General features: G+C 36.7%; 3 protein-coding genes across 4 annotated transcripts; 2 read left to right on the top strand and 1 right to left on the bottom strand.

Moving 5' to 3' along the window:
* Nucleotides 1-1,683: 1,683 nt before the first annotated feature.
* LOC113107972 (oxygen-dependent coproporphyrinogen-III oxidase, mitochondrial-like) lies at nucleotides 1,684-6,579 on the bottom strand. Its single transcript, XM_026270813.1, has 7 exons — nucleotides 5,892-6,579; nucleotides 4,635-4,778; nucleotides 4,290-4,400; nucleotides 4,047-4,188; nucleotides 3,558-3,776; nucleotides 2,734-2,838; nucleotides 1,684-2,356 (listed from the first exon to the last, which is right to left on the bottom strand). Exons 1-7 carry the CDS (start codon nucleotides 6,430-6,432, stop codon nucleotides 2,272-2,274), a joined length of 1,347 nt encoding a protein of 448 aa, XP_026126598.1. The 5' UTR covers nucleotides 6,433-6,579; the 3' UTR covers nucleotides 1,684-2,271.
* A 129-nt stretch (nucleotides 6,580-6,708) lies between these two features.
* On the top strand, nucleotides 6,709-11,788 carry LOC113107968 (coiled-coil domain-containing protein 181-like). 2 transcript variants are annotated; one of them, XM_026270804.1, is made up of 7 exons: nucleotides 6,709-6,896; nucleotides 7,097-7,364; nucleotides 8,446-8,564; nucleotides 8,946-9,845; nucleotides 9,953-10,099; nucleotides 10,461-10,618; nucleotides 10,727-11,788. In XM_026270804.1, the coding sequence occupies exons 3-7, from the start codon at nucleotides 8,463-8,465 to the stop codon at nucleotides 10,896-10,898; spliced, it is 1,479 nt and encodes a 492-aa protein (XP_026126589.1). In that variant the 5' UTR covers nucleotides 6,709-6,896; nucleotides 7,097-7,364; nucleotides 8,446-8,462; the 3' UTR covers nucleotides 10,899-11,788. The 2 variants fall into 2 exon arrangements, with proteins under 2 accessions (XP_026126589.1, XP_026126590.1); XM_026270805.1 differs by having other exon boundaries at nucleotides 6,709-7,258.
* Nucleotides 11,789-12,275: 487 nt separating this feature from the next.
* On the top strand, nucleotides 12,276-21,941 carry fsd1 (fibronectin type III and SPRY domain containing 1). The gene is made up of 13 exons (XM_026270803.1): nucleotides 12,276-12,431; nucleotides 13,462-13,557; nucleotides 13,744-13,875; nucleotides 14,919-15,020; nucleotides 15,617-15,639; nucleotides 15,968-16,089; nucleotides 16,402-16,611; nucleotides 16,697-16,795; nucleotides 17,460-17,613; nucleotides 17,883-17,965; nucleotides 18,072-18,323; nucleotides 18,849-18,937; nucleotides 20,389-21,941. The coding sequence occupies exons 1-13, from the start codon at nucleotides 12,417-12,419 to the stop codon at nucleotides 20,497-20,499; spliced, it is 1,488 nt and encodes a 495-aa protein (XP_026126588.1). The 5' UTR covers nucleotides 12,276-12,416; the 3' UTR covers nucleotides 20,500-21,941.
* The last annotated feature ends 43 nt before the right edge of the window (nucleotides 21,942-21,984 follow it).

Here is a 21,984-nt window from a genome sequence, read left to right as displayed (position 1 = left end):
ATTATAAAGGTATTCATAAAAAACATTTTAAAGCATTATGTAGTTTTATAATTGTAACCAAAGTTAAAATGCATTTCAATATTTGCAGATTCCTTGTTACATTTAAATTGGTTGTTTATCATGTTTTAATGCATATTTTCAAAAAGTGTAACAATGAATAGGTAAATATTGTGGTTACAATTATTCATGAGATCATACAGTGAATTTTAACACGTATGCACTTGAGGTAAAGTGTTACTGATTTTTTTCTCTTGAAATTAAAAACTATTGTGGATATGTGACACTAATGATCAGGTTGGGCTTGTCTGTGTGTTTAACAGCAAGCGGACACCATTTACCTCAGAGTATAGTTTTCACTTCAGGCCCAGCTACACTAAACACAAACCTCAAGAATTTCAGATTAGGATCCAATTATGGAAACAAGCTGTCCTAGTTCCCTAAAAAAAATTAAAAGGAAAAACTCAAGGAAATATTCAGTATTAAATATCAGGTGTGTGCATGTGTGTGTGTATGTGTGTAAAAAGAGAGAAGGAAAGGGAACACAAATAGGGAAAACTCAACGCATTTGTACTTATTCAGTAACTATGAGTGAATGCACTTTGTAAGGCACAGACTGCTCTTTGTAAAGAAATATTAACTGATGTGTAAAGGAATATTAATCGATGTGTAAGATGTGATAAATTACTAGAGAAAAAAATGGCAAATGCTGTTTGGTTTATCCTCTTGGGTTTGAGTTTATATTCTCAGTTAATTAACAACATGCTCAGCTGACATAAATATGCAAGAAAATCCATCACCAGCATGAACTCAACAAAGCTTTGTGAAAATCAAAACGGTCTCACTTTGCCTAAAATTGTTTGTGTTTTTAAAGATAATGTGAAATAAGTCTACCATAATTTGAAATCCAGTCTGATGATGTTTGGCAGACTTTGACTGATGTTGCTGTACATGTGCAGGCTGATGTTTCTGTGGTAGTTCAGAGTGATTGTGGTGGTGTTTATTGCTTAAGCCTTACTCAGAGATAGATCATGTACTAAGAACAAATTTAATTTTTTGTAATGATTGAGCTTGACTTTTGTTTGTAATAAAAGTTGTAATGGCCTTCACTCCTTTTTGTTCTTATACACTTAATTTATTCAACAAAGACACAGAGAATGAATCAAAAGTAACTATGAAGACTTTAAATGGTTACAAATGATTGTTTAAACAAATTTTGCATTCTATTATTCAAAGAATCCTTAAAAAATGTAAATGGTTTCCACAAAAACAATGTTCTCAACATTGATAATACAGAGAATGTCCTGAGTAACAAATTATGTTAGAATGATTAATGTTAGTATGGCTGCTAAAAATGTAAAAAGTCTAACAGTATTCCCTTTTAAAAGTTACAAACTTCAGATTTAATGTACTTGCTTTAAAATTCAGTGTAAATTCAACATTTACTACCTGATTTACTTTGCCTCCATGCAAACAAGCACACAGAGGTAGTTCTGTCATGACTTATTAACTTCATTAGCAGATTCACTAGCTAAAGTGACTTGCAATGGACACAAAGTTTGTTCTGTTGCCTTGGAGACATCAGACAAATATTATTAACCATGCCTAAAATAATCTTGAACACAAACCATTCAGTTTTTATATCAGGAAAAGTTATTAATAGACCAGATTTATCAGTACACCAGATTAAACCACATATAAAAACTTTATTTTGTTTCGTAATACACAGAATATCAACATTATAATGTCCTGAGAATACTCCTAATTTTGATTCCTATTTTAATATCTGTAAAGAAAAAAAAAAGTACAAGTATAAGGACATGTTAGCACATGACAGGACACAAAACAACCTTAAAGTGAGGCACAAAAAAATGAACAGGGTAAGAAAAGCAATAATGGCATGGTGCTTGCATCAACTCACGGTAAACATGACCCTCTAGACATAGGCGATCAACACATGCCTTCAAAAACAGCATACCAAAGCCATTACAAGTTTGGAATACACCAGTAGTCATGATTAAAGCAGTGCAAGCAGAAACAAAGCTGTAACTAAGTAACACTGTCACGGGAGTAAACTGCATCTCATGTGAATCTATACAGCCAATGGCAGTGATCATGCAGTGCTGCAGTCAGTCACTGAAAACAATCAATGAGTCAAAGGATGAGAATGTGTCCTGTCTATTTTAGTCAGTGTTGTACTTATTGAAGTTGCTGATATGTTTGGTATCTAATAATGCCAATACTGATGGCTAGTTAAACTGGTCTCCCTCTCAATCAGATCCATTCTTTAGGGTTCCGTAAGACCTCCAGCATCTCGGCTTCCTTAGTGCCTTTTGTGGGCTCGTGCATGTACTCCCACCTGAAATGAACCATTTATGGCGGGTGAGTTAGTAATATTAAACAACAGATTAATACAATAAAGGCAGTTGAAATGTTAAGTTTACTGCAAAACATTACTGTGAGTTTTTAAAAGGGTCACATCAAGAGGAATCCCATTTTTCTTTATTGTCTGTAGTTATCATATGAGCTCATTTTTGGAAATGGTTGTGAAAATCTTTCTGGTGTGGAAAAACATTTACTTGTGTTATAAGTGTAGTTCAGGGAAAACATGAAAAATTATACTTCTTTAAATTATATAAGTAAAGAAAAATTCACAAAATGTTATGACAAAAGGATGATCCATAGTAACAGGCAGTTGCTAACATGACAGTGTTTGCTAATTACGAAGTCCTTTACCTAGCAGTAAGTGGCAGGGACATCAGGATGCTCTCGATGCGAGACCCAGGTGTGGCCAGGCCGAATTTCACTCCTCTGTCATACACTAAATTAAATTCCACATATCTAAGAGACACAAAGAGAATCTGGTTAGCTGCTGAACACATTATATTACAGACATGTATGACAAACATCAAATTAAACTCAAAAAGCAATTACAAATGTAGTAATAACTATGTGATTATATAAAATATTGAATAATGATGACTATTGAATATTATTGTTTTAGAAATTTAACTAGACTGAAGACCATCTAAATTTGCATGAGATACAATTTGAATTTTGTTGTTTTCAATATATTTCAAAATATAATTGACCCCTATAATTGTAAAACTGCATTCTCATATCTATTGCTCCTGTCTTCGGTGTCATATGATCCTACGGAAATCATTGTAATAAGCTTATTTGATGCTCAAGAAACATGTCTTATGTTGAAAACAGTTGTGCTGCTCAGTATTTGTGTGGAAATCATGATACTTTTTTCAGGATTTGTTGATTAATAAAAGGTGAAAAAAAGCATTTATTTGAAATTTGTAACAATGGAACTTTTAATGCATCTTTCCTAAATTAAAGTAAAAGATTTTCTCAAAACAAACACTTCTTAATCTAAACTTTGAACACACACACACACGTTTGTTTTTGTGAAAATGGGGATATCCCATAGGCATAATGGTTTTTATACTATACAAACTGTATATTCTATGGCCCTACACCAACCCTACACCTAACCCTAACCGTGATATATATATCACTCTACATCAGTATGGACTCCCTCTTTAACCAACCTGCCTCTCCTGACCTGCTGCCAGTCCTTCTCCTCAGGGGTAAAGGAGTCGTTTAGATGTTTGTTCACAATGGGCAGGTAACAAGGCACCACAGTTTTAGCGCAGCTCTTCACAAAATTAAAGACCTCCTCCTGATTGGGGGAATCCAAATCATCAAAAAAGATCCCACCAATGCCTCTCGTCTCCCCTCGGTGACGGACGTAGAAGTAATTGTCACACCTTGAGAGAAGAAAATACTGGTGCTAATCTAATATTTAAGAAAATTACATTTTTATAAAATAAATACCAAAATTAAGTACTAGCAATATTAAAGACTTTTGTCTTTTAAATGAGCATCTGTCTCAGAAAAGGAAATGCAAATAATGGGAAATCTTATCATTGCTGAACAGTTCAAATCCACCCAGAAGATAAAACGCTCATCCACCACACACCCATAACAGCTGTAACACACCCCATTCAAACTACACACCACTGGAATGAGATTCCTACCACTTTTTGAAGTCTGGGTAATATTTAGGATGGTGCTTGTCACATGCTTCCTTCAGAGTCTTGTGGAAATGGGCGGCATCTTCCAAATCAATATAAACAGGAGTGAGATCCGTTCCTCCACCAAACCACCACTGCTTTGTGCCTGTGACAAGGAGGGAGATGGATAGAGAAAGTGATGGGTGGTGGTCCCAGATAACAACATCTCTCTTCTCACAGCCTCCAAGTCTTGGCAAGAACACTCACCGTCTGCTTCCTCAATCTCAAAGTATCTGTAGTTGAAGTGCACTGTGGGAATGTGGGGGTTTTTTGGGTGTATGACTGAACTCACGCCCATGGCACAGAACGGCAGCTTCCCTGGAACACAGAAATAGTGCTAACCGGTAAAAACAATAAAGCATGAAGTCACGTCCTCTCAATCACCCTTAACTCCATGAGGCATGACAAATCTTCACAGTAAACGCCTTAAGACCACTGACAGTTCAAACAAATTCCAAAATTAAAAACTAGAAGTGTAAGGAACTGTAGATATAAGGAACTGGTTTCAGTCACACTCTGCATTCACCTCGAAATAGGAAGTCAGTCTCTCACCATCTTTCCCTTTCAGGACTTTTCCGCGGCTGCGCATTTGCTTGGCGGCCTCTTCAGTGAGGTTCCCATACACCACGGACACGTTCACACCCGCTTTCTCAAAAACCTTCCCATCTTGCATCACACAGCTGATGCCACCACCACCTTTATTAGACACAAGAGAAACACGCAATCGGTTTTGTGACAATGTAACACCAGCACAAATCGTCTAGCTAATATTTAATGTATGAATGCTTCTGTTTTATAGCTTAACAAAGCCACATCTTAATCTTTCCATTTCCAAAGCCTTGTTGGGAATCACTGATCTATGGAACGATTAACTTTTTTATATAGCAGATTGTTGGAATATATAATAATAAAGCACATATCTTTGTCACAATAATAGCTTAATAATAATTAGAATGCAACAATACAAACCTAAGATGCATTATGATTACGAAGTTTTGATTAACTCAATTAAGTCAAAATGAAATGTTTTGAAATAAGCCCGACACTTAACCAATCATATTATGGTTTTAAAAGGAAAGGAAAGTTTTTTTTTTTTTTTAATAAGATATGGAAGTCCATTTCTGGATGATAAAATGACCTTATAAAATTAATAGAGAAATGAAAGAGTATATAGTGCATCATATACGTGCATAGTGCGTCATCTGAGACAATTTATACAGCAGAAGAAATAAAAAAGTAGAAATTATAACAAACTGTTAAAATTAAGAAAAACTATGACAGATATAAAAAGTCTAAATAATGAGATAAAAGGTAGAAATTAAAACAAAAATCATCATTACAAAGAGTCAAAATTATTAGAGTGATAATTGTGACAGAAAAAGTTGCATTTATGAGTCATAATTATGACACAGAAAGTCACAATTATGATATTAAGTCAAAATTATTAATTATAAAGTCAAAGTTATGTTATAAAAAGTTATACATTTACCAAAATGTCTCCTTTTTATCTCAGAATTTGAACTTTAACCAAAATATGACCCCCCCCCCCTTTATGTGGTGGAAATGGGCTCTTATATACCTGTAGACCCAAACATAAATTAGGACTTTGGACCATCATGTTTGCTCTACTTTATCTGAGCCTTGAGTGCCACTAATAGACATGTTATCGTAAATATATTTTATGTTTTTCTCATAGCATCTCTGAAAGTGTTTTCTAAATGAAACACAGACACAATAATTCTAAAGCAATAAAAAAAAAAGTTCAACGTTATATAATTGAGTGAAGTAAGTAAGCAGAAATGAGCGAACCTTCCTTCCTGCTCCATCTGTCCACCTTGAACGAGCCTCCATCCACCTCCTCGAGGGCTCTACAGAACGCAGCCTGTGTCTCCATGATGAGCATCTCCATTCTCGTAGACATCGCGTCTTTCCTCTGCTCTAAGACCTTGATGTCAGTGACTGGTACAGACATGAACGACTTGCATCTCTCCCGTATGTTCCCCTCTTCTTCATCAACCTTGGATATCTTCGTTGCCATCTCGGCCCGCTGAAAGTGACTTACACCTGCCGTGAGGATCCCGGTGACAGCTGCTGCCCCGGCAGCCAGAAATACACCTCTACCGTACCGTCCGAGTGAGATCCTTCCCGGCGATGCTTGAGACATCTGTCTCGTTCCCACTCTTATGAATGACCATTTTCCTTCCTGAAGAAAGGCACATTTACGGAGGGTAGAGTAACGGGCTACGAAAGAGTGGAGATCAGCTGTACCATGCGCGGAGCGGGACACTTGGCACAATCTTGCTATTGATCTCGCTGAGCTGTTGATTGTGCACAAAGCTATAGAAGTCATTTTGTCTGCTGAGCGACAACAACTGTGACTGTCCACGAGCTTCCAGTTGATATGAGGATCATAAATGGGTGTAAAGTCACTATATGCAGTTTTGCACGTAGCTTCTCCAACGGTTCTGTTCGCGGAGGCGTGTCGTGACTTTTGTAATTCGAGGTGTATTATGGGAAATCGAGTTTTTCTCCCATTAACTGTGTTTTATTTAATCTTATAGGTACTACATTTACCATGAACTTGAAAATAAGAGCTATTCGTGATACTTCCGAGATATTAAAAGGAAAAAAATATTTTAATAATGTAGTGCCAGAACCTTAAAGTTATTATTCACATGCTGTCATGGTATATTTACCTTTTAAATAATATTATTAGTGTAAGAAAGCACAATAATTGTTGTCATTGTGCTAGTGATTTTTCTTTTTTTAAAAAGTGAAAGCCGGCAACGTGTCAGGGTCAGCAAAACGTTACAGGTATGGTTGTTAAAAATTCAAATATTACCAAAGCACATAATGTATAATTAAAAGATGTAGAAAATGATTTATTTGCTTACATCACTTTTTTTAAGGAAATAAAGGTTTTTGTTTTATTCATAACGATTTTGCCAAACAAACCAAAGTATTCTTTTTTTTTGTATTTTATCGTTTTTGTTTTTCCACTAACTGTATCACAGATAAAATCTGGCTGGATCTCCCTTCTACATTTACAAAGAGTCTGCGCATGCGCGCGCTGCCACGACAGGCCGTGTTGTGCGTCTCTATGGCAACAGTTGTTACATGCTACTTTGAAGCTGAGGCCAGCAGAGGATTAGAGCGAGCTGCTCTCTAATGTACAGGTGCGCGAAGAGACCAGAGATCTCTTGAATATATAGGCCGGCTAATGAATTATCATTCATTATTTTTGCACTTAACGCGAGGCATCACCATACTAAAGTTTTGGAGGTAAGCTGCATACATTTTCAGGCGCGGGAAAGTAATAAAACTGAATTCTAAAAGCAGACGATAGGTGAACTATATCATGCAATGACAAGACCACCAGGTTTTGTGGTGTAATATTAGTCTTAATGCTCGTTAAAATGTTATTTTATTACAGAAATTTCACATTATAATCATTTAGGCATTACAGTGCATTTACAGTAATGGCCATATATGGCATTTACAACATTAAATATAAAGTTCATCTTTAATTATATAAACTGCGTCTGCAAAGTCTAAGTTTAAAATATTAAGTAAAAAAAGTAAAATAAACAAGAATGAATACAATTTAGAATTACAAATAATTTTTTTTATTGGATAGCAATGTAGAATATTGTTACTTTAGCTGTCTCTGTAAACCAGTGTTATTTTAGTATCACCAAGATACTGTTGTAGTTTTTATTTTTATGATTATTTTAGTTTAGCTAGTTTTTATTTAGTTTTAATTCTTTGTAATAAATGAAGTTAAATCAAGTTATTATATTTGAATTAACACATTTTTTCAAGGTTTAAGTTTTAGTTAACTATAATAACCTTTGCTGATTATGGATCAGATGCTGCTCATTATGGATCTGTTTCCATGTCTACACTCCTGTGTTTCGCTTTCTGAAACTCTCTGACATCTAATTTATGAGACTCCAAGCAGTTTGAATCTAAAGCCGTAATGCATTTGGAAATGATATATTACTTAACCCTAGCTACATTCATGCCAACAAATCAACCAAGTGTGTTGTACATTTATGTGAATTTTCTTTCTGTATCTCTCCTATATTATTGTAATTGCTTTTATGTAACTAAATTAATGTGAGAATTAAGGATGATCAATAAATTTGTCGATAAAATCTAACATTTTTATTTTTATTAAATTTTTATTAAATCTAATATTTTTTTCAAATAATTATACATATTTAAAATCATTTACATTCAAAAATGTTGCTTAAATATTTTTGGTCAAATTAAAATGGTTCTATTATCTTTTTTTGTTTTCTAAACAGAAGGGAGATTTTTTTTTTCTATGAGCTCTATTTTTTCATTTGCTGTGTCTTAGGAGAAAGTGAAGAGAAAATGAGTGATTCTGCAGTCCAGAATACTCCAGATGAGTATGAGGATGACTTTGAGAAAGACCTGGACTGGCTTATCAGTGAGGAGAGCAAGAGTGAGGAACAGGTGAGTGTGTGAATGTGCAATGATGGCATATCTCTAAGACAGTCTTCTGGTGTGTGGTATTCCATTACACAGACGCTGTACCTGTATGTGTGAAATCAACCCCACTGACACAGATCCATACACACTTTCACTCACCCAGAGAACTATGTCTCATGGCACTGCATTATTCAACACATACTCTCTATGTATCTGATTCACCCTTTAGAAAACATGCTCTCCTTAACGGCATAGTTAATTAAAAAAAAGGGAAAATTCTATATATATAATGACTGAATCTTCTTTTTCAGGTAAACTACACCTTTAACGCACACAATGCAATACTTGTTTTACTGTGGTTTTCTCAAACTAAACACTTTCAGTTTTTTATTTTCTCCAACAAAGGATCCTGACGATGATGACATTGAAGCTCAGATAGACAAAGAGCTTGAAGAAGATGTACACAAACACAAGGAAATGGCTGATGAAGAAGCGTATGAAAGGTGGCCAACGCCCATGGAGCCATTAGAGGGTGCGTTAGATCCTGACAGGGACGACATTGAAACTTCCCCACATTTACAGAACGACGAAGACCTCGATGAAGAAAAGAAATATATTTTGGATAAGATTCAAGAGGCTAACAAACAACTCCAGGACCAGGATCCACCAGACCATGGCCGGCGCAGACGGCTGCAGTTTAAGGACACTCTGGTTGACCTGGTGGTGCCTGCACAAGAGTTTGATGCTCAAGAGAGCAATGGTGCCTCCTGTAGGGACTTAGAGGAAGAGCAAGAGGTATCAGGACAAATGGAGAGACTGACGATCTCTCCAAAAGAGGAGAGTGGGATTGGAGAGCCTGAGGATGAACATAATGAGGGAGCGAAGGAAGGACGGGTTTTGGTTGAAAAAGATGGAAAGTTTGATCTGGTGAGTCTAAAGGAGGTGGAAAGTCAAGGGTTGCTTCCTCCCTTGCCGGTTTCTCACAGCGACAATCAGCGAGCATCTTCACGGCAAAGTGAGTCTGGTCTCCATCTCGGCAAGAGTCCTGTCTCCTCACCGAGGCAAAATTCTAGCTCACCTTTTCCCCCTGGCACTGAGACGCTATACATTCCCAAACCTCCACCGAAGCACCGAAATAGACCTAGTTCTGCAAGACCGTCCCAAAGGGGAGCATGGGTTCATAGCAACAAGCGCAGGGTCCAGTCTGCAAATGGAGCTCCTTCACATGCCACTTTCACTCTGTCATCACAGCAGAAAGAATTACTGGCCAAACTTCAGCAGCGGAGAGAGAGGCAAGCGAAAGAGGTGCGATGTGGCTTTCATATCAGTTTCTGTCGTAATGTATTAGAAAAACTGATGTGATTTCCTGTTTTTGTTCTGTCCTCCTTTCTGCTTCTTCTGGTTCCTTTCAGGATGAGTTGAAGAAAAAAGAGGAAGAGGAACAGAAGCGTCAGGAAAATGAGTTAGCCTTCCGATCATGGCTTATGAGGAAGAGAGAACAACTGCTGGAGGAGAGGAGAGTTCAGAAAGCCCAGGAAATGGAAAGGATGAACTTTAGGGTATGTCCACCTAGGGGGAGCCGTTTAACCAGTAATTGTGATGCTTTTATATATATATATATATATATATATATATATATATATATATAAAATTACCTTATGCATTGTATATTTTTAATTAAATATTATTTTATAATTTTTTTATAATAGTTTTATACTTCTATTATTTATCAGCTACCAGCTATTACTCCAGACGTCAGTGTCACATGTTTCTTGTTATTATAAAAATATTATATCTCATTTTTATCAGTGTTGAAAACATTGTGCCCCTAAATAGTTTGTGGAAACCGTGACACATTTTCAGAATTCTTTCATTAATAGAAAGTTCAAAAGAACCGCATAAAATTTGTCGTTATGCCAGAGAGACTGTGGTGATCCAGAGGAGGCCTATAAAAATTGGCTCCAGAAAAAACAGGAACAGCAGTTCAAAGACAAGCAGATAGAGGAGATGAAGAGACTGGAAAAGGAGAGCGGCTTTTGTCTGCACAGCCGAGAGGAGAGTGAGAAGGCCTTCAGACAGTGAGTTCACCATACTGTATATTGCTCTTCTAAAATCAGGAAACAGAGGGAGAATTGTATTTAAAAACCAATGTGAAAGCATTTCCCTCTTGCTCTGTTGTACAACAGGTGGCTAAAACGAAAGCGTACAGAGAAAAGAACAGAACAGCAGGCAGCTCGCGAGCGCTCGCGCAGACTCATGCTGGAAGAGCGCAGAACGAGACGCATGCATGACCTCCACTGCACTGTCAATGAGATCAAACCCTTTCGATTCAGTGACCCCTATGAATACCGCTACTGATCACCTCATAACATACAAACCTGACCATTGTTACAACCAGGATCTAAACTGAAGGTCCTCCAGTTCAGCAATCACTGTTGTTACTGCTTCAAGAGACACCTATTCATCTGTATCTATAGTTACTGTTCTATTGAACTTCTCAAAGTTCCGTCGTCTCATCTCCATGATACAGTGGATGAAAGTACATGTGGTTAGGAACACAACAGGAGATCTCTTTTATTAATTTTCCATTCATCCTTTTTCAATATACTGAGATCAAACAGGTGCTTGAGTGGATATCCCTGTTCCAACAGCTTTAGGCACTTAAAATAATTGCTACTCCAAGATGATTTAATGGAGTTTTGCGTAACTGCTGAATCACCAGATATTCTCATTTTTTGTTTAGCTGGCCATCCTGTAGTGTGCTACACAGCTGCTGCAGTCTGCAGGAACAATATTAATGCAGCAGTTCAGGCCCAAAACTACAGATCTATGATCTGTATGTGGGGAATTGACATAAAATGTTTTGGAAAATGTCTATACTTTATCTAAAACTATTTTAAATAGCATTTGTTTAATCATTATTTTACATGGATCTTTTATGACATCATTTTAACTGAGAAACTATGAAATATATTTACTTTTAAAATATATTTAATAATTACAGGATCATAAAAAAATCTAGGAAAGGCAAAATAGTTTTTTAAATAAAAAAAGATATACAATTTGCCTTACTGAATGTTGATGAAAAGCTTATAGACAGTCCTTGTCTGATGTGCATGATGTGCATTTTTTTTTTTTTTGATATATTGATATTGTACTTAAGGTAAAAGTTTAACATATTTACAGAAATCAAGACAGATCTAAAAATAAAAATAATTTTGAAAAACAATCCCAAAACCTTCCTCAAAATAAAAATATAAAACAAAAAGCCTTGAAACATCATTGTATGCGGACACTACCAATCAAAAGTTTGGAATAAAATGGTAAAATCAGTAATATGGTGAAATATTCTTAAAATTTACAAGAATGCAATTTATTTCTGTGATAGCAAAGGCGATAATTTTATTTTTTATTCAGTGTCTCATGATGCTTTACTTTTTCTAAACTTAATATTTGATCAAACAAATTCATCCTTAAGCTTAAGAGACTTCCTTCAAGAACATTGTAATTATTCCAAACTTTTGACATGTAGGCTATATATTATTCATCATATTGAGACAAATATATGTTCAACCTATGAGACATACCAGTGTGTACTGGCAACAAACTTCACATTTAAGATTCATATTTTGTTTAAAAAATGTACATGACATAACAGTGAACAGCTACACATTTGTGATGGGCCTATAGCAAATTAGGAAACCACATTACCCAGCATCCATGTCGTGCGCCTGCGCAGAACTCACTTTGCTGCTAATAGTTGTTGAGGGATGCAATGCTCCATAGCAACATCAGTACCAGCGGAGGAGCGCTGTAGCGGACGTCCTGGGATATAAATCCGGAGAATATCTGAAACAGGTGCTGCATGCGGCCAGCATGGACGACCAGAAGGTAAGAAGCGACCGACGTTATACAGAAAAATTACAAACGACGCGCTTCTGTTGAAAAAGAAAGAGGATGCTGCGTGAAAAGAGATACTAAAATACGAAATACCGTTAGCTTGTAGCTTTACTTGTGACGTCCTCCGCCCATTGTGTTAGTGGACATGTGTCCTTATAAAGGACAAAGTAACAACTTTGCACCGTTTGGATATGCACGGTATGTATACATGATGTAGGCCTTTTCGTGAAGATTTCCTTAAGTTGATCAACAGCCAATGTGAATCACCAGAAACCGCCCCGTTCCCGCATCTTTTAACGCGAAACGAGTAGGTTATTGTTTTAAAATATTCATTTAAGGAAACGGTCTGAAGGGAGGAAATAACATTTTAGTATAGTCATAGATGAATATCCATAAGCCAGAACAAATTTTGGCGCAGGAAAACCCCAAACCGGCCTGTATTGTTACAAGCTTCTGGCTGCAGGGAGGCGCCCCGGATATAAAGCCGCTCCTGTGTGCCTCAGCATCAGCGACTTGATCCCGTGCAAGTGGGTTGAATGAGAGGAGAATGAAACATGACATGTCTGCTCAACCCTGTATGAATTTCAGTAATATTAGTTCCCTCTCCTTCTAACGTGCTTAACAAGACTGTGCTTGTCTCCCCACGAAACGCTCAAAACTAGACAAGGACACAATGACGTCGATGGGAAAGTATCATCTGAGTGACTTCTAACAAATTGTGTTTAAGATGCACTCATCAACACACAGGTTTTACAATTTATTATATATTCTATGTATAATATTTAAAATCATAAAACTAAAATAAAAATTGCTCATATGTGATCTTTATATGTGATGAGCTTAAAAAACATGCACAGTTAGCAGAGTAATAAGAGCTTTAATTCTAATATAACTATAAGAGTAAATCTGCTTTGTGAGACAGGACTCCACCTTGCATGTGCAGCCATTGTCAACCAATTATTGTTTTGGTTTTATATGACTCTTGTATGTGAATCAGAAATGCATTCATTCACTGTTTCAGGAGTCACTGAGGAAGATTATCACCACGTTGGCTCTGAAGAATGAGGAAATCCAGAATTTCATCTGCTGTCTAAAGCAGAGTTTAGAGAACCTAGAGGTAAATACCAAAGCAGGCCTTCTGCTCTTTTTACTCTTTTTTTTCAGCTCTCAGGTGGCCCAAATACATTGCAAAGCACAGTATTTGTTCAGACACATTTCACTAAACCAGCAATTTGCAACAGCAATACAGTTTTAAGATGGAGGAGACAATGCAACTTTAACTCTGCATCAATTGTGTTTGCAGGCGAATTCAAACCGAGTGCAGGAGGATATGGAGTCAGAGTTTAGCTCTCTGCATGCTGTCCTGGATGAACTGAAAGAGGGCATGGTCACACGCATCAAGCAGGAAAGAGCCAGTCGTACATATGAGCTACAGGTGAGAGCACCGTGAGGTTGCCTAGCCATAGCACAACTCAACAAATTCGACCTAAATTAATTCAAGTGTTTTATATTTTCTAGCCAGAATGATTAGATATATATCAGTAAAAGGCAGAGTGGAATGGCTTTAGAGCTTATGCATGATTAGATGTGGCAATGTTAAGAGAAGGATAATAAGAAATCCTTTGAGGATTACAGTGTCTCTGTGTGTGTGTGTGTGTGTGTGTGTGTGTGTAATCCAGATTGCATTCTTATACACCTGTACATACAAACAAAGCATTTCACAGCACACATTGCATGATGTACGATTACCTTTCAGAAACTAGTTTGTTTGTTCTGCTTTTTAAAATGTTAGGGTCTGTAAGAGTTTTTAATGCTTTTTTTAAAAAGTCTCTTATGCTCACCAAGGGTGCATTCATTTGATCAAAAATATAGTATAACATTAATATTGTACAATATAATTACAACTTAAAATAACTTCTTACTATGTTAATATATTTTAAAATGTAATTTATTCCTCTGAAAGCAAAGCTGAATTTTCAGCAGCCATTACTCCAGTCTTCAGTGTCACATGATCTTTTAGAAGTTTTGGAATATTATGCATTACTTAACTGTCACTTTTGATCAATTTAATGCATCATTGCTGAATAAAAGCATTCATTCTTTTAAAATAAATAAATAAATATGTCTTTCAGACTCCAGACTTTTAAACAGTAGTGTACATTGCTTGCATGAAAACACATTTTGATTAAATGGCAATTACTAAAACAGGTAGCAAACAAATTGTAGTAAAGTAAACAAATCAAATGCAAATGAAGTTAAGGCTCTAGTACCAGGAAAAGCAGCATTATGCAAACTACAACAAAGCTACAACAATTTAGCATACTGCTAGAGAAGTTGACAAGACTAACAAAAGTTCATAAGTTGTTATAGTCATTATAGCTGATAACAGTTATGTAAAGCTGCCTAGGCATTTAGTAAATTTCAACCAGATTATGTAATTGTCAAATGATATTATGAATGTTGTGATGGTCTTTTCAGAGTCAGCTGAGCGCATGCACCAAAGCCCTAGAGAGCTCAGAGGAGCTGCTGGAATTAGCCAATCAGACGCTCTGCTCCTCTGAGAATGACAGCTTCACTCAGGTACCGCCCACTTGGAATGTTTACAACACTGGTACAACTAAATGACTCTTTTATTTACACTTAAAGGGCTCCTATTATGCTCCTTTTTACAAGATATTCTGTAAGTCTCAGGTGTCCGCAGAATGTGTCTGTGAAGTTTCCCCTCCAGATATCACAATCCAGGTGTTGAGGTAGTTCAGAAAACAGCGCTTGCTGATATAGAGAAAATAACTCCCTTTCATGAGGACTTTACGCACTGAAGGAAGTTAAAAGTGTAAAAAGCATAATAATAGGGCCCCTTTAATGACTGTATTGCATTTCAACCAGTTACCTTTTTTAATACATGTCTGAATGAAATTATATTTGTACAGTCGCTTTTATGTTAATAATAAATATTTTTTTTTGTCTGTTTGTTTACAACCTTTTGGAACCGCTGTTGTTGCTTTCTCTAACAAAGTGTCAGATTGTGTCAGATGCTGCTAGGTTTTCCTGCTAACACGTGCTGGTATGACTGATGTATTGTGTTTTGTTAAGACTCAGTGAGACTCAGTTCTCTCGCTCCCTATCTCTCTCTCTCTCTCTCTGTCCCTTCTTTTTCTCTCTCCTCTCTGCTGCAGGCGGCCAAAGAGATAAAGGATAGGTACTGTACAGATGTCCATACTTTAGATCTTTGAGTTCAATGCACAGTGCAGAACATCTTCAAACACTCCTCCCCTTGAAAGTCCATTCATTTGATCATTAATTCATTTTTATCAGTGATTTTCATTAGTCCAATTTGGCTCATTTTCATTTCGTCTGACTGCCCAGGTGTGTGTGCGTGTGTATATGCATGGAGTGGTTTATTGTGCCCTCATTGACGTTCACCTTCATGACATTCCCACATTCCTGTTTTCAGTCTGTCAGATGAGTTTTATTGTCTTTATAGTAGACTGACTGTAAGTGTTAACTGAGGGTCTGTGTGTCTGCAGTGTGACTATGGCTCCAGCATTTCGCCTGTCTTTGAAAGCAAAGGCCAGTGACAGCATGAATCACATGATGGTGGACTTCACTCAGGAAAGAAATATGCTACAGGCTATAAAATTTCTACCAGGTCAGTATAACATCAATAAGGAAATGTCATAAATGGTTTAAGCAAAGCTCAGTTGATAGATTTATGCCTGCTTTGCATGTAATTGGTTTTATTGGTATGTTAAGTGGCAATACATCGGATTGTGTAACAGCTTTGACCTCTTAAACAGAAAAATAGAATATTTTCAAAATTCCAAATTTTGAATGACAAGAATTTCTGAATTTCCATGTCTCATGTATCGGATTATTGGGACTCATGAAAGTTTTAGGCTTTGGCTGGTATCTCTGAACAAAGGTCTCCGGTATCAGATATCTCTGTTCCTCTCACCTTTAGTCCCTGCCACACCAGAAATTCATGTGGCTGAATGCCAGGTGTTTGATAACACAGTCACAGTGGTGTGGACATTACCTGAACCCGACTCCAAAATCGACCACTACATCCTGGAATATCGGAGAACCAATCATGAAGGGCCTCCTCGGGCTCGAGAAGACTACCCCTGGATGGTGGTGGAAGGGATAAAAGAGACTGAGTACACACTCACGAGTACGTGCTGATGTTTGGTTTGCTTCTGACCTTTTCTTGAGCAGTTTGAAATGAAGTTGTGACCATAATGTTATTTGTTTTTCAGGCCTTCGTTTTGACACGCGTTACATGACCTTTAGAGTGAAGGCATGCAATAAAGCGGTGGCGGGTGAATTCTCAGAGCCGGTTACTCTAGAAACACATGGTAAATTGCACTTACACACACACACACACACACACACACACGGAAGGTAATGAGGCATGAAGTTTCTTCTCTGCACAGAGAGAAGAGTCTCACAAAAGTTACTACTAAACTGTCTGTTAAAGCCTGATTTAGAGACCGCTGCTGTAGCATGTCTGCCCTTTTGTGAAATATAATTTACAGCTGTCAATTTAATGTTAATATATGTTAATTTAGTGCAACTAATTCTAAAATAACAGTAATGATATTATGCATATTCAATGCATAATATATTTTTTTAAATGTTTATACTTAGATGTGATTAATTGGGATTTAATTTTATTAATTGGCCTATCATGCAATTTCAAAAAATAAATAAATATGGAAATATATAAGGCTGCACAAATAATTAGAATAAAGTGAAAATGCAATACATAATTACCAAATCGCAAAAGGCTATTATTCAATATAATAAACATAAGCACTACGTGGTTCAAAGTTAAGCATAAGCACTGTTCTTTCACATGCAAGCAGATACTTATGAATAATAAACTAATAATCGTTTCCTTTTACAGTACAGCAGTACACTTACAATTCAGTATAATCTAAGTTATATTGAACTGAAATAACAATAACTTTTTATTCTTCAGAAAAATAACGTTTCAGTCTCCCTCTCATTTGCTTCCAGCATTCGTCTTTAAACTGGACGCGGGTTCAGCCCATCAGAACCTGAAGGTGGAGGATCTCAGCGTGGAATGGGACAGCAGCGGTGGGAAGGTAGCCGTCCAGGACATCCGGAAGGAAAAGAACAGGACCAGCTCTCCTATGCATTCCCCTGCCAGGTCCGAGTCACACCTGCTATTTTAAGACACTTAAAAAAGTGCTGTACACTGACAGGATTGCCACTACACGGCTGTTTCAGTTAAACAAATTTGTTGATTGCTTCTCATAGCTGGCTATAATAGACAGAAAGCAGATGGCCAGCATGGCCTGTTTACTCTTGCTGTAAACATTTGTATGCCAAAAGCAGCCTTTTGCTGAAATGTCTACCCAGCCTTTAGCCAGATAAATTGCTCTGCTTGTCCCATCTTATATTTTTTTCCTCCCTCAGGACAGCCATGATGTCCCCCAAAAGGGCTCCATCTGCTAGAGTGGGCCGAGACCGCTTCACAGCAGAGTCCTACACTGTCTTAGGTGAGTCAACACAAACATGACCGCGATCAGCTACAAAACACACTACAGAACCATCAGCTTTGAGAGTGTTTATTCAAAAACTCCCCAAATTCTCTCCAATGTCCAGGAGACACCATGATCGATGCAGGGCAGCATTACTGGGAGGTACGGTATGATAAGGAGAGTAAGACGTTTGCAGCAGGAGTCGCTTTGCGGTCTCTAGGCCGCTTTGATCAGCTGGGGAAGAGTAACGCTTCCTGGTGCCTCCACCTTAACAACTGGCTTCAGCAGAGCCTCACAGCCAAGCACAATAATAAAGCCAGAACACTGGACTGCCCCATCCCCGACCGCATCGGCATTTACTGCAACTATGAAGAAGGTGAGTTGAACTATAAATATGACAAAATGAGTAAAATAGTGCCACAGTTAATTCTGAAGCTAACTTGTTAGTTGTGGTGAAAGCAAATGGATGATGTTGCCTGTGTGAGAACCGGCTGATTGCAGCAGTCACAGATTGTATATTTTATATAGTGGGTGACAGATATGACTTTTTTATTTTTGGTAGTTGTTTGGAGTTTTTCTGTTTTTTTGTCAGACATATTATTTTGACAATGTCAGGACTTTTGTGCAAACAAATAGCCACTATTTTTTTCTATTTGTAAAAAATGCTTTAATCTGATTATAGAATCACTTCGTTTCTCTATAGAGTATAAATGTGTATATTTTATGTATCAGGTTTTTAATATTCTTTTATTCTCACTTTTTTTATTTAGTGAATAATATATAAAATAATCAAGTTTAATTGCAGCATGTGTCATTTGTATCTTTAAATGAACTTAAGTAGAATGATATTGTGTATCTTTACATACAATATGCAACACTTGTTCTTCCTCTCCCTTTTCAGGCACATTGTCTTTTTACAACTCCAGAACCAAAACTCTCATTCATACATTCAGAACCAAGTTCCAGCAGCCTATTATACCAGCCTTTATGGTAAGATAAAACACAGCTTACTTTGTATTTAACATTAAATCACACATAAATTAGGGATATTTTGAACATACTAGATGGCTATAATTAATTACGTGTTTTGCGTAAGATGCATTCTTGCATTCAAAAGCATCTAGATGGAGTGCAATGGAATAGAACAGAATATAGGTCTATTTTTAACTCAAGTTGACACCATCATTAAAATACACAGTCATTGAACAAGATGCTGCAAAAAAAAAGAAAAAAAAAATCCAAGTCACAACATGTTTGTCTGGATATGTGCTAGAAGGATATGTGTGTGAGAGCAGTGCTTCAAATGAAGCTCAATTTCGAACTAACTTACAAAAAAAAAAAAAAAAAGTACATGAACATTTATTCATTAAATTTATTCATTTACTTACACAGTACAAACTTTCAAGCCTAAACTAGACTAACACACAATCTTCCTTACTGATCCATAAGTTGTGCTGATTGGGTGATAGATTGATGTTACTAAATTATATTTAGCGTTTTTGTAGGTCAAAACCTGAAAATCTTTTTTTTGCTAGAAGCCTAAAATAAGTTTATGGTTACCACAAGCTTGCTATATTTTCCTGTTTTATTCTACAACAAAATGCATCAATAGTACCTAACACACACACAATCTGACCCAATCTCATGTTAATCTTGAGTCCCTATAGAGTAGTATTGCATCCTTCATATCTCCAAAGAGTCTTTTCATATTTATAAAATAAAGATAGCAGGTATATGATTCATAATTATCAGGGGTGGTGAACGTCGGTCCTGGAGAGCCGCAGCCCTGCAGAGTTTTGCTTCAACCCTAATCAAACACATCTGAACAAGATAATTAAAGTCTGAACGGCTACTAGGAAGCTACAGGTAGAAGAATCAGAATCAGAATGAGCTTTATTGCGAGGTATGTTTACACATATGAGGAATTTGTTTTCGTGACAGAAGCTCCGCAGTGCAACAGAATGACAAGCGACAGAACAAAAAAACACATAATAAAAGAATAAAAAATAAAAATAAGTAGGTATGGAATGACAATATACAAATTGACCATTGTATGACAGGTATATTACAAAAAGCAGTTATGTATGTACAGGTATATTATGTGCAAAATGTAAGTGTACAGTAAGTATGTGTGTAAGATAAATAAGTGTATGTGTATATATAAATAGTGTAGTGTGTTCCACAATTATTATCAAGTGTTCATTAGATGGATTGCCTGAGGGAAGAAACTGTTCCTGTGTCTGGTCATTCTGGTGCTCAGTGTTCTGTAGGTGAGATTTAATTAGTCTTGGAGCTGAACTCTGCAGGGCTTCGGCTCTCCAGGACTGCAGTTTGCCACCCCTGATATATATGAACAGCCCAGCTCCTGGAAGGGCACTCAGATAAAATGTTGTTTAAATAAAGAAGGCGGTGATGTTGAAACTCTCTTTCGCCCCCTGTAGGTGTGGAATGGGAGTTTCTCAGTGCAGACGGGCCTCCAGGTACCCAGCATTGTGCTGAGCGGGCAGAAGCGGAACAGTAATACAAGCAGCTCTAATGCCAGCCTTACTTAAATCACACGTCACTCTAGAACCGCTACATACGCACAGGTTTGGAGAACACTTGGCAACCCTTACACAAGCCTGGAGGCTCTTCCTATCATCAGTATGTCTTGCCAGCTGCTCTAGATTGCTTTCCTCATTCCTTTTAGCTTACTGATCTGGATCCTGTGCCTTTCATTCCTGAATTCAGACATGATGGGGTATTACTTATTTCAACATGCAAAGAGCTTTAATAGCATTGAGTTCATGTGTATTTCACTAGGGCCAAAAGTTGTATGCTGTTGTTTTTTTTTTTTAGCATTTGTTCATTAAAGTCACAGTATTTGAGCCACATTTAAACAATTATTTCAATGCAACAGCAGCATGTTGGTGTTATTGTTTGAAATCTCAGACGAAACTGTATTATATTTACACACTGAATGTCTTTAATTCTGCTACAGTAGCTGCTTCAGTATACTTTTTAAACTTATACTTAGTATCAGAGTAGCACAATAATCACAATAATCTTCAGCTAAATCATAGAAGTCAAATGCCTTTTATAGAATGTATTAATACAGCAGTTCCAGGCTCCAGCATCTGAGGAGGGAGGCAGGTTTAACAAACCATTTGGTTGTGTTGTGCACGATTAATGAAGTGTGTGTGTGTGTGTGTGTGTGTGTCCATGTTCATGATCTGTCACCCAGAAAGGTACTTTTCAGTGTTATTGATGCAAATATTTACCAAACTTGACTTTTTTTGTACACCTGCTGCAATTACATATTACAGATGACCGAAGACAGTCATTTTTCTGCTACATTGCCATTCTCTGAAAAGGATAATGCACCAAAAAAAGAAACTTCTGTCATCTTATCTGTTTTTCCAAAGCTTTTAGTTTAGGTGCAATGCAAAATAAATGTGAATAATGCTGGAGCTTTCAAGTTTAATAAAAGGACATATAAACGTGAATTGTCATAAAATTACTCCCTATTTTCCAAAGTTTCTGAAGTCATTTGCTAGTTTTCGGTGAGAAACTGCAGTTTAGGTCAATAGTAATTAATATTCTTGAATTTTGAAAATTTGAACTCGGAACCAAATCAATCTGATTCATGGCTGAATTGGACTGATTCGTTGAAAAGAGTTGACTCTAAAGAATGATTTATTCAAAATTAATACATTGCTACTACTTACATTAAGACTGTTTATCCCACAAAGCAATTAAATACATTCAAAAGATAGCAAAGATGGACCGTTTTTATGCTGCTTTTGAATTCGTTTTAAAACTTGAAAGCTCCACATGCTACTTGCTTTTGGAAAATAAATACATACAGTTTTAGATCAACACAAGTATGTGTAATATAATCCGCAATGCTTTTAGTCAAACACCTGGACATTTTAATCATTACTGTCTGAAACGGAAGTCAACCTGTAAAATCATGTTACACTACCAGTTACGTCAATAAAACAAATGCCAAACATACTTATTGTCTTGAACATTCACACAAGAAAGAAAGCGTGACA

The sequence above is a fragment of the Carassius auratus genome, chromosome 8 (genome assembly GCF_003368295.1).
Source record: "Carassius auratus strain Wakin chromosome 8, ASM336829v1, whole genome shotgun sequence".
NCBI classification, from domain to species: Eukaryota; Metazoa; Chordata; class Actinopteri; order Cypriniformes; family Cyprinidae; genus Carassius; species Carassius auratus.
The sequence above is the reverse complement of the archived record's forward strand: the minus strand, read 5'-3'. Positions and strand labels throughout refer to the sequence as shown.

Coding starts and splice junctions, on each gene's coding strand:
- LOC113107972 (XM_026270813.1), bottom strand. CDS start 6,432: ATGACTTCTATAGCTTTGTGCACAATCAACAGCTCAGCGAGATCAATA. Junction 3,777..4,046: donor TACCCAGACTTCAAAAAGTG/GTAGGAATCTCA, acceptor TCTTCTCTCAAG/GTGTGACAATTACTTCTACG. Junction 2,357..2,733: donor TCCCTGCCACTTACTGCTAG/GTAAAGGACTTC, acceptor GGTTCATTTCAG/GTGGGAGTACATGCACGAGC.
- LOC113107968 (XM_026270804.1), top strand. CDS start 8,463: ATGAGTGATTCTGCAGTCCAGAATACTCCAGATGAGTATGAGGATGAC. Junction 8,565..8,945: donor AGAGCAAGAGTGAGGAACAG/GTGAGTGTGTGA, acceptor TCTCCAACAAAG/GATCCTGACGATGATGACAT. Junction 10,100..10,460: donor TGGAAAGGATGAACTTTAGG/GTATGTCCACCT, acceptor TCGTTATGCCAG/AGAGACTGTGGTGATCCAGA.
- fsd1 (XM_026270803.1), top strand. Junction 13,558..13,743: donor AGAGTTTAGAGAACCTAGAG/GTAAATACCAAA, acceptor TTGTGTTTGCAG/GCGAATTCAAACCGAGTGCA. Junction 16,612..16,696: donor GACTGAGTACACACTCACGA/GTACGTGCTGAT, acceptor TTTGTTTTTCAG/GCCTTCGTTTTGACACGCGT.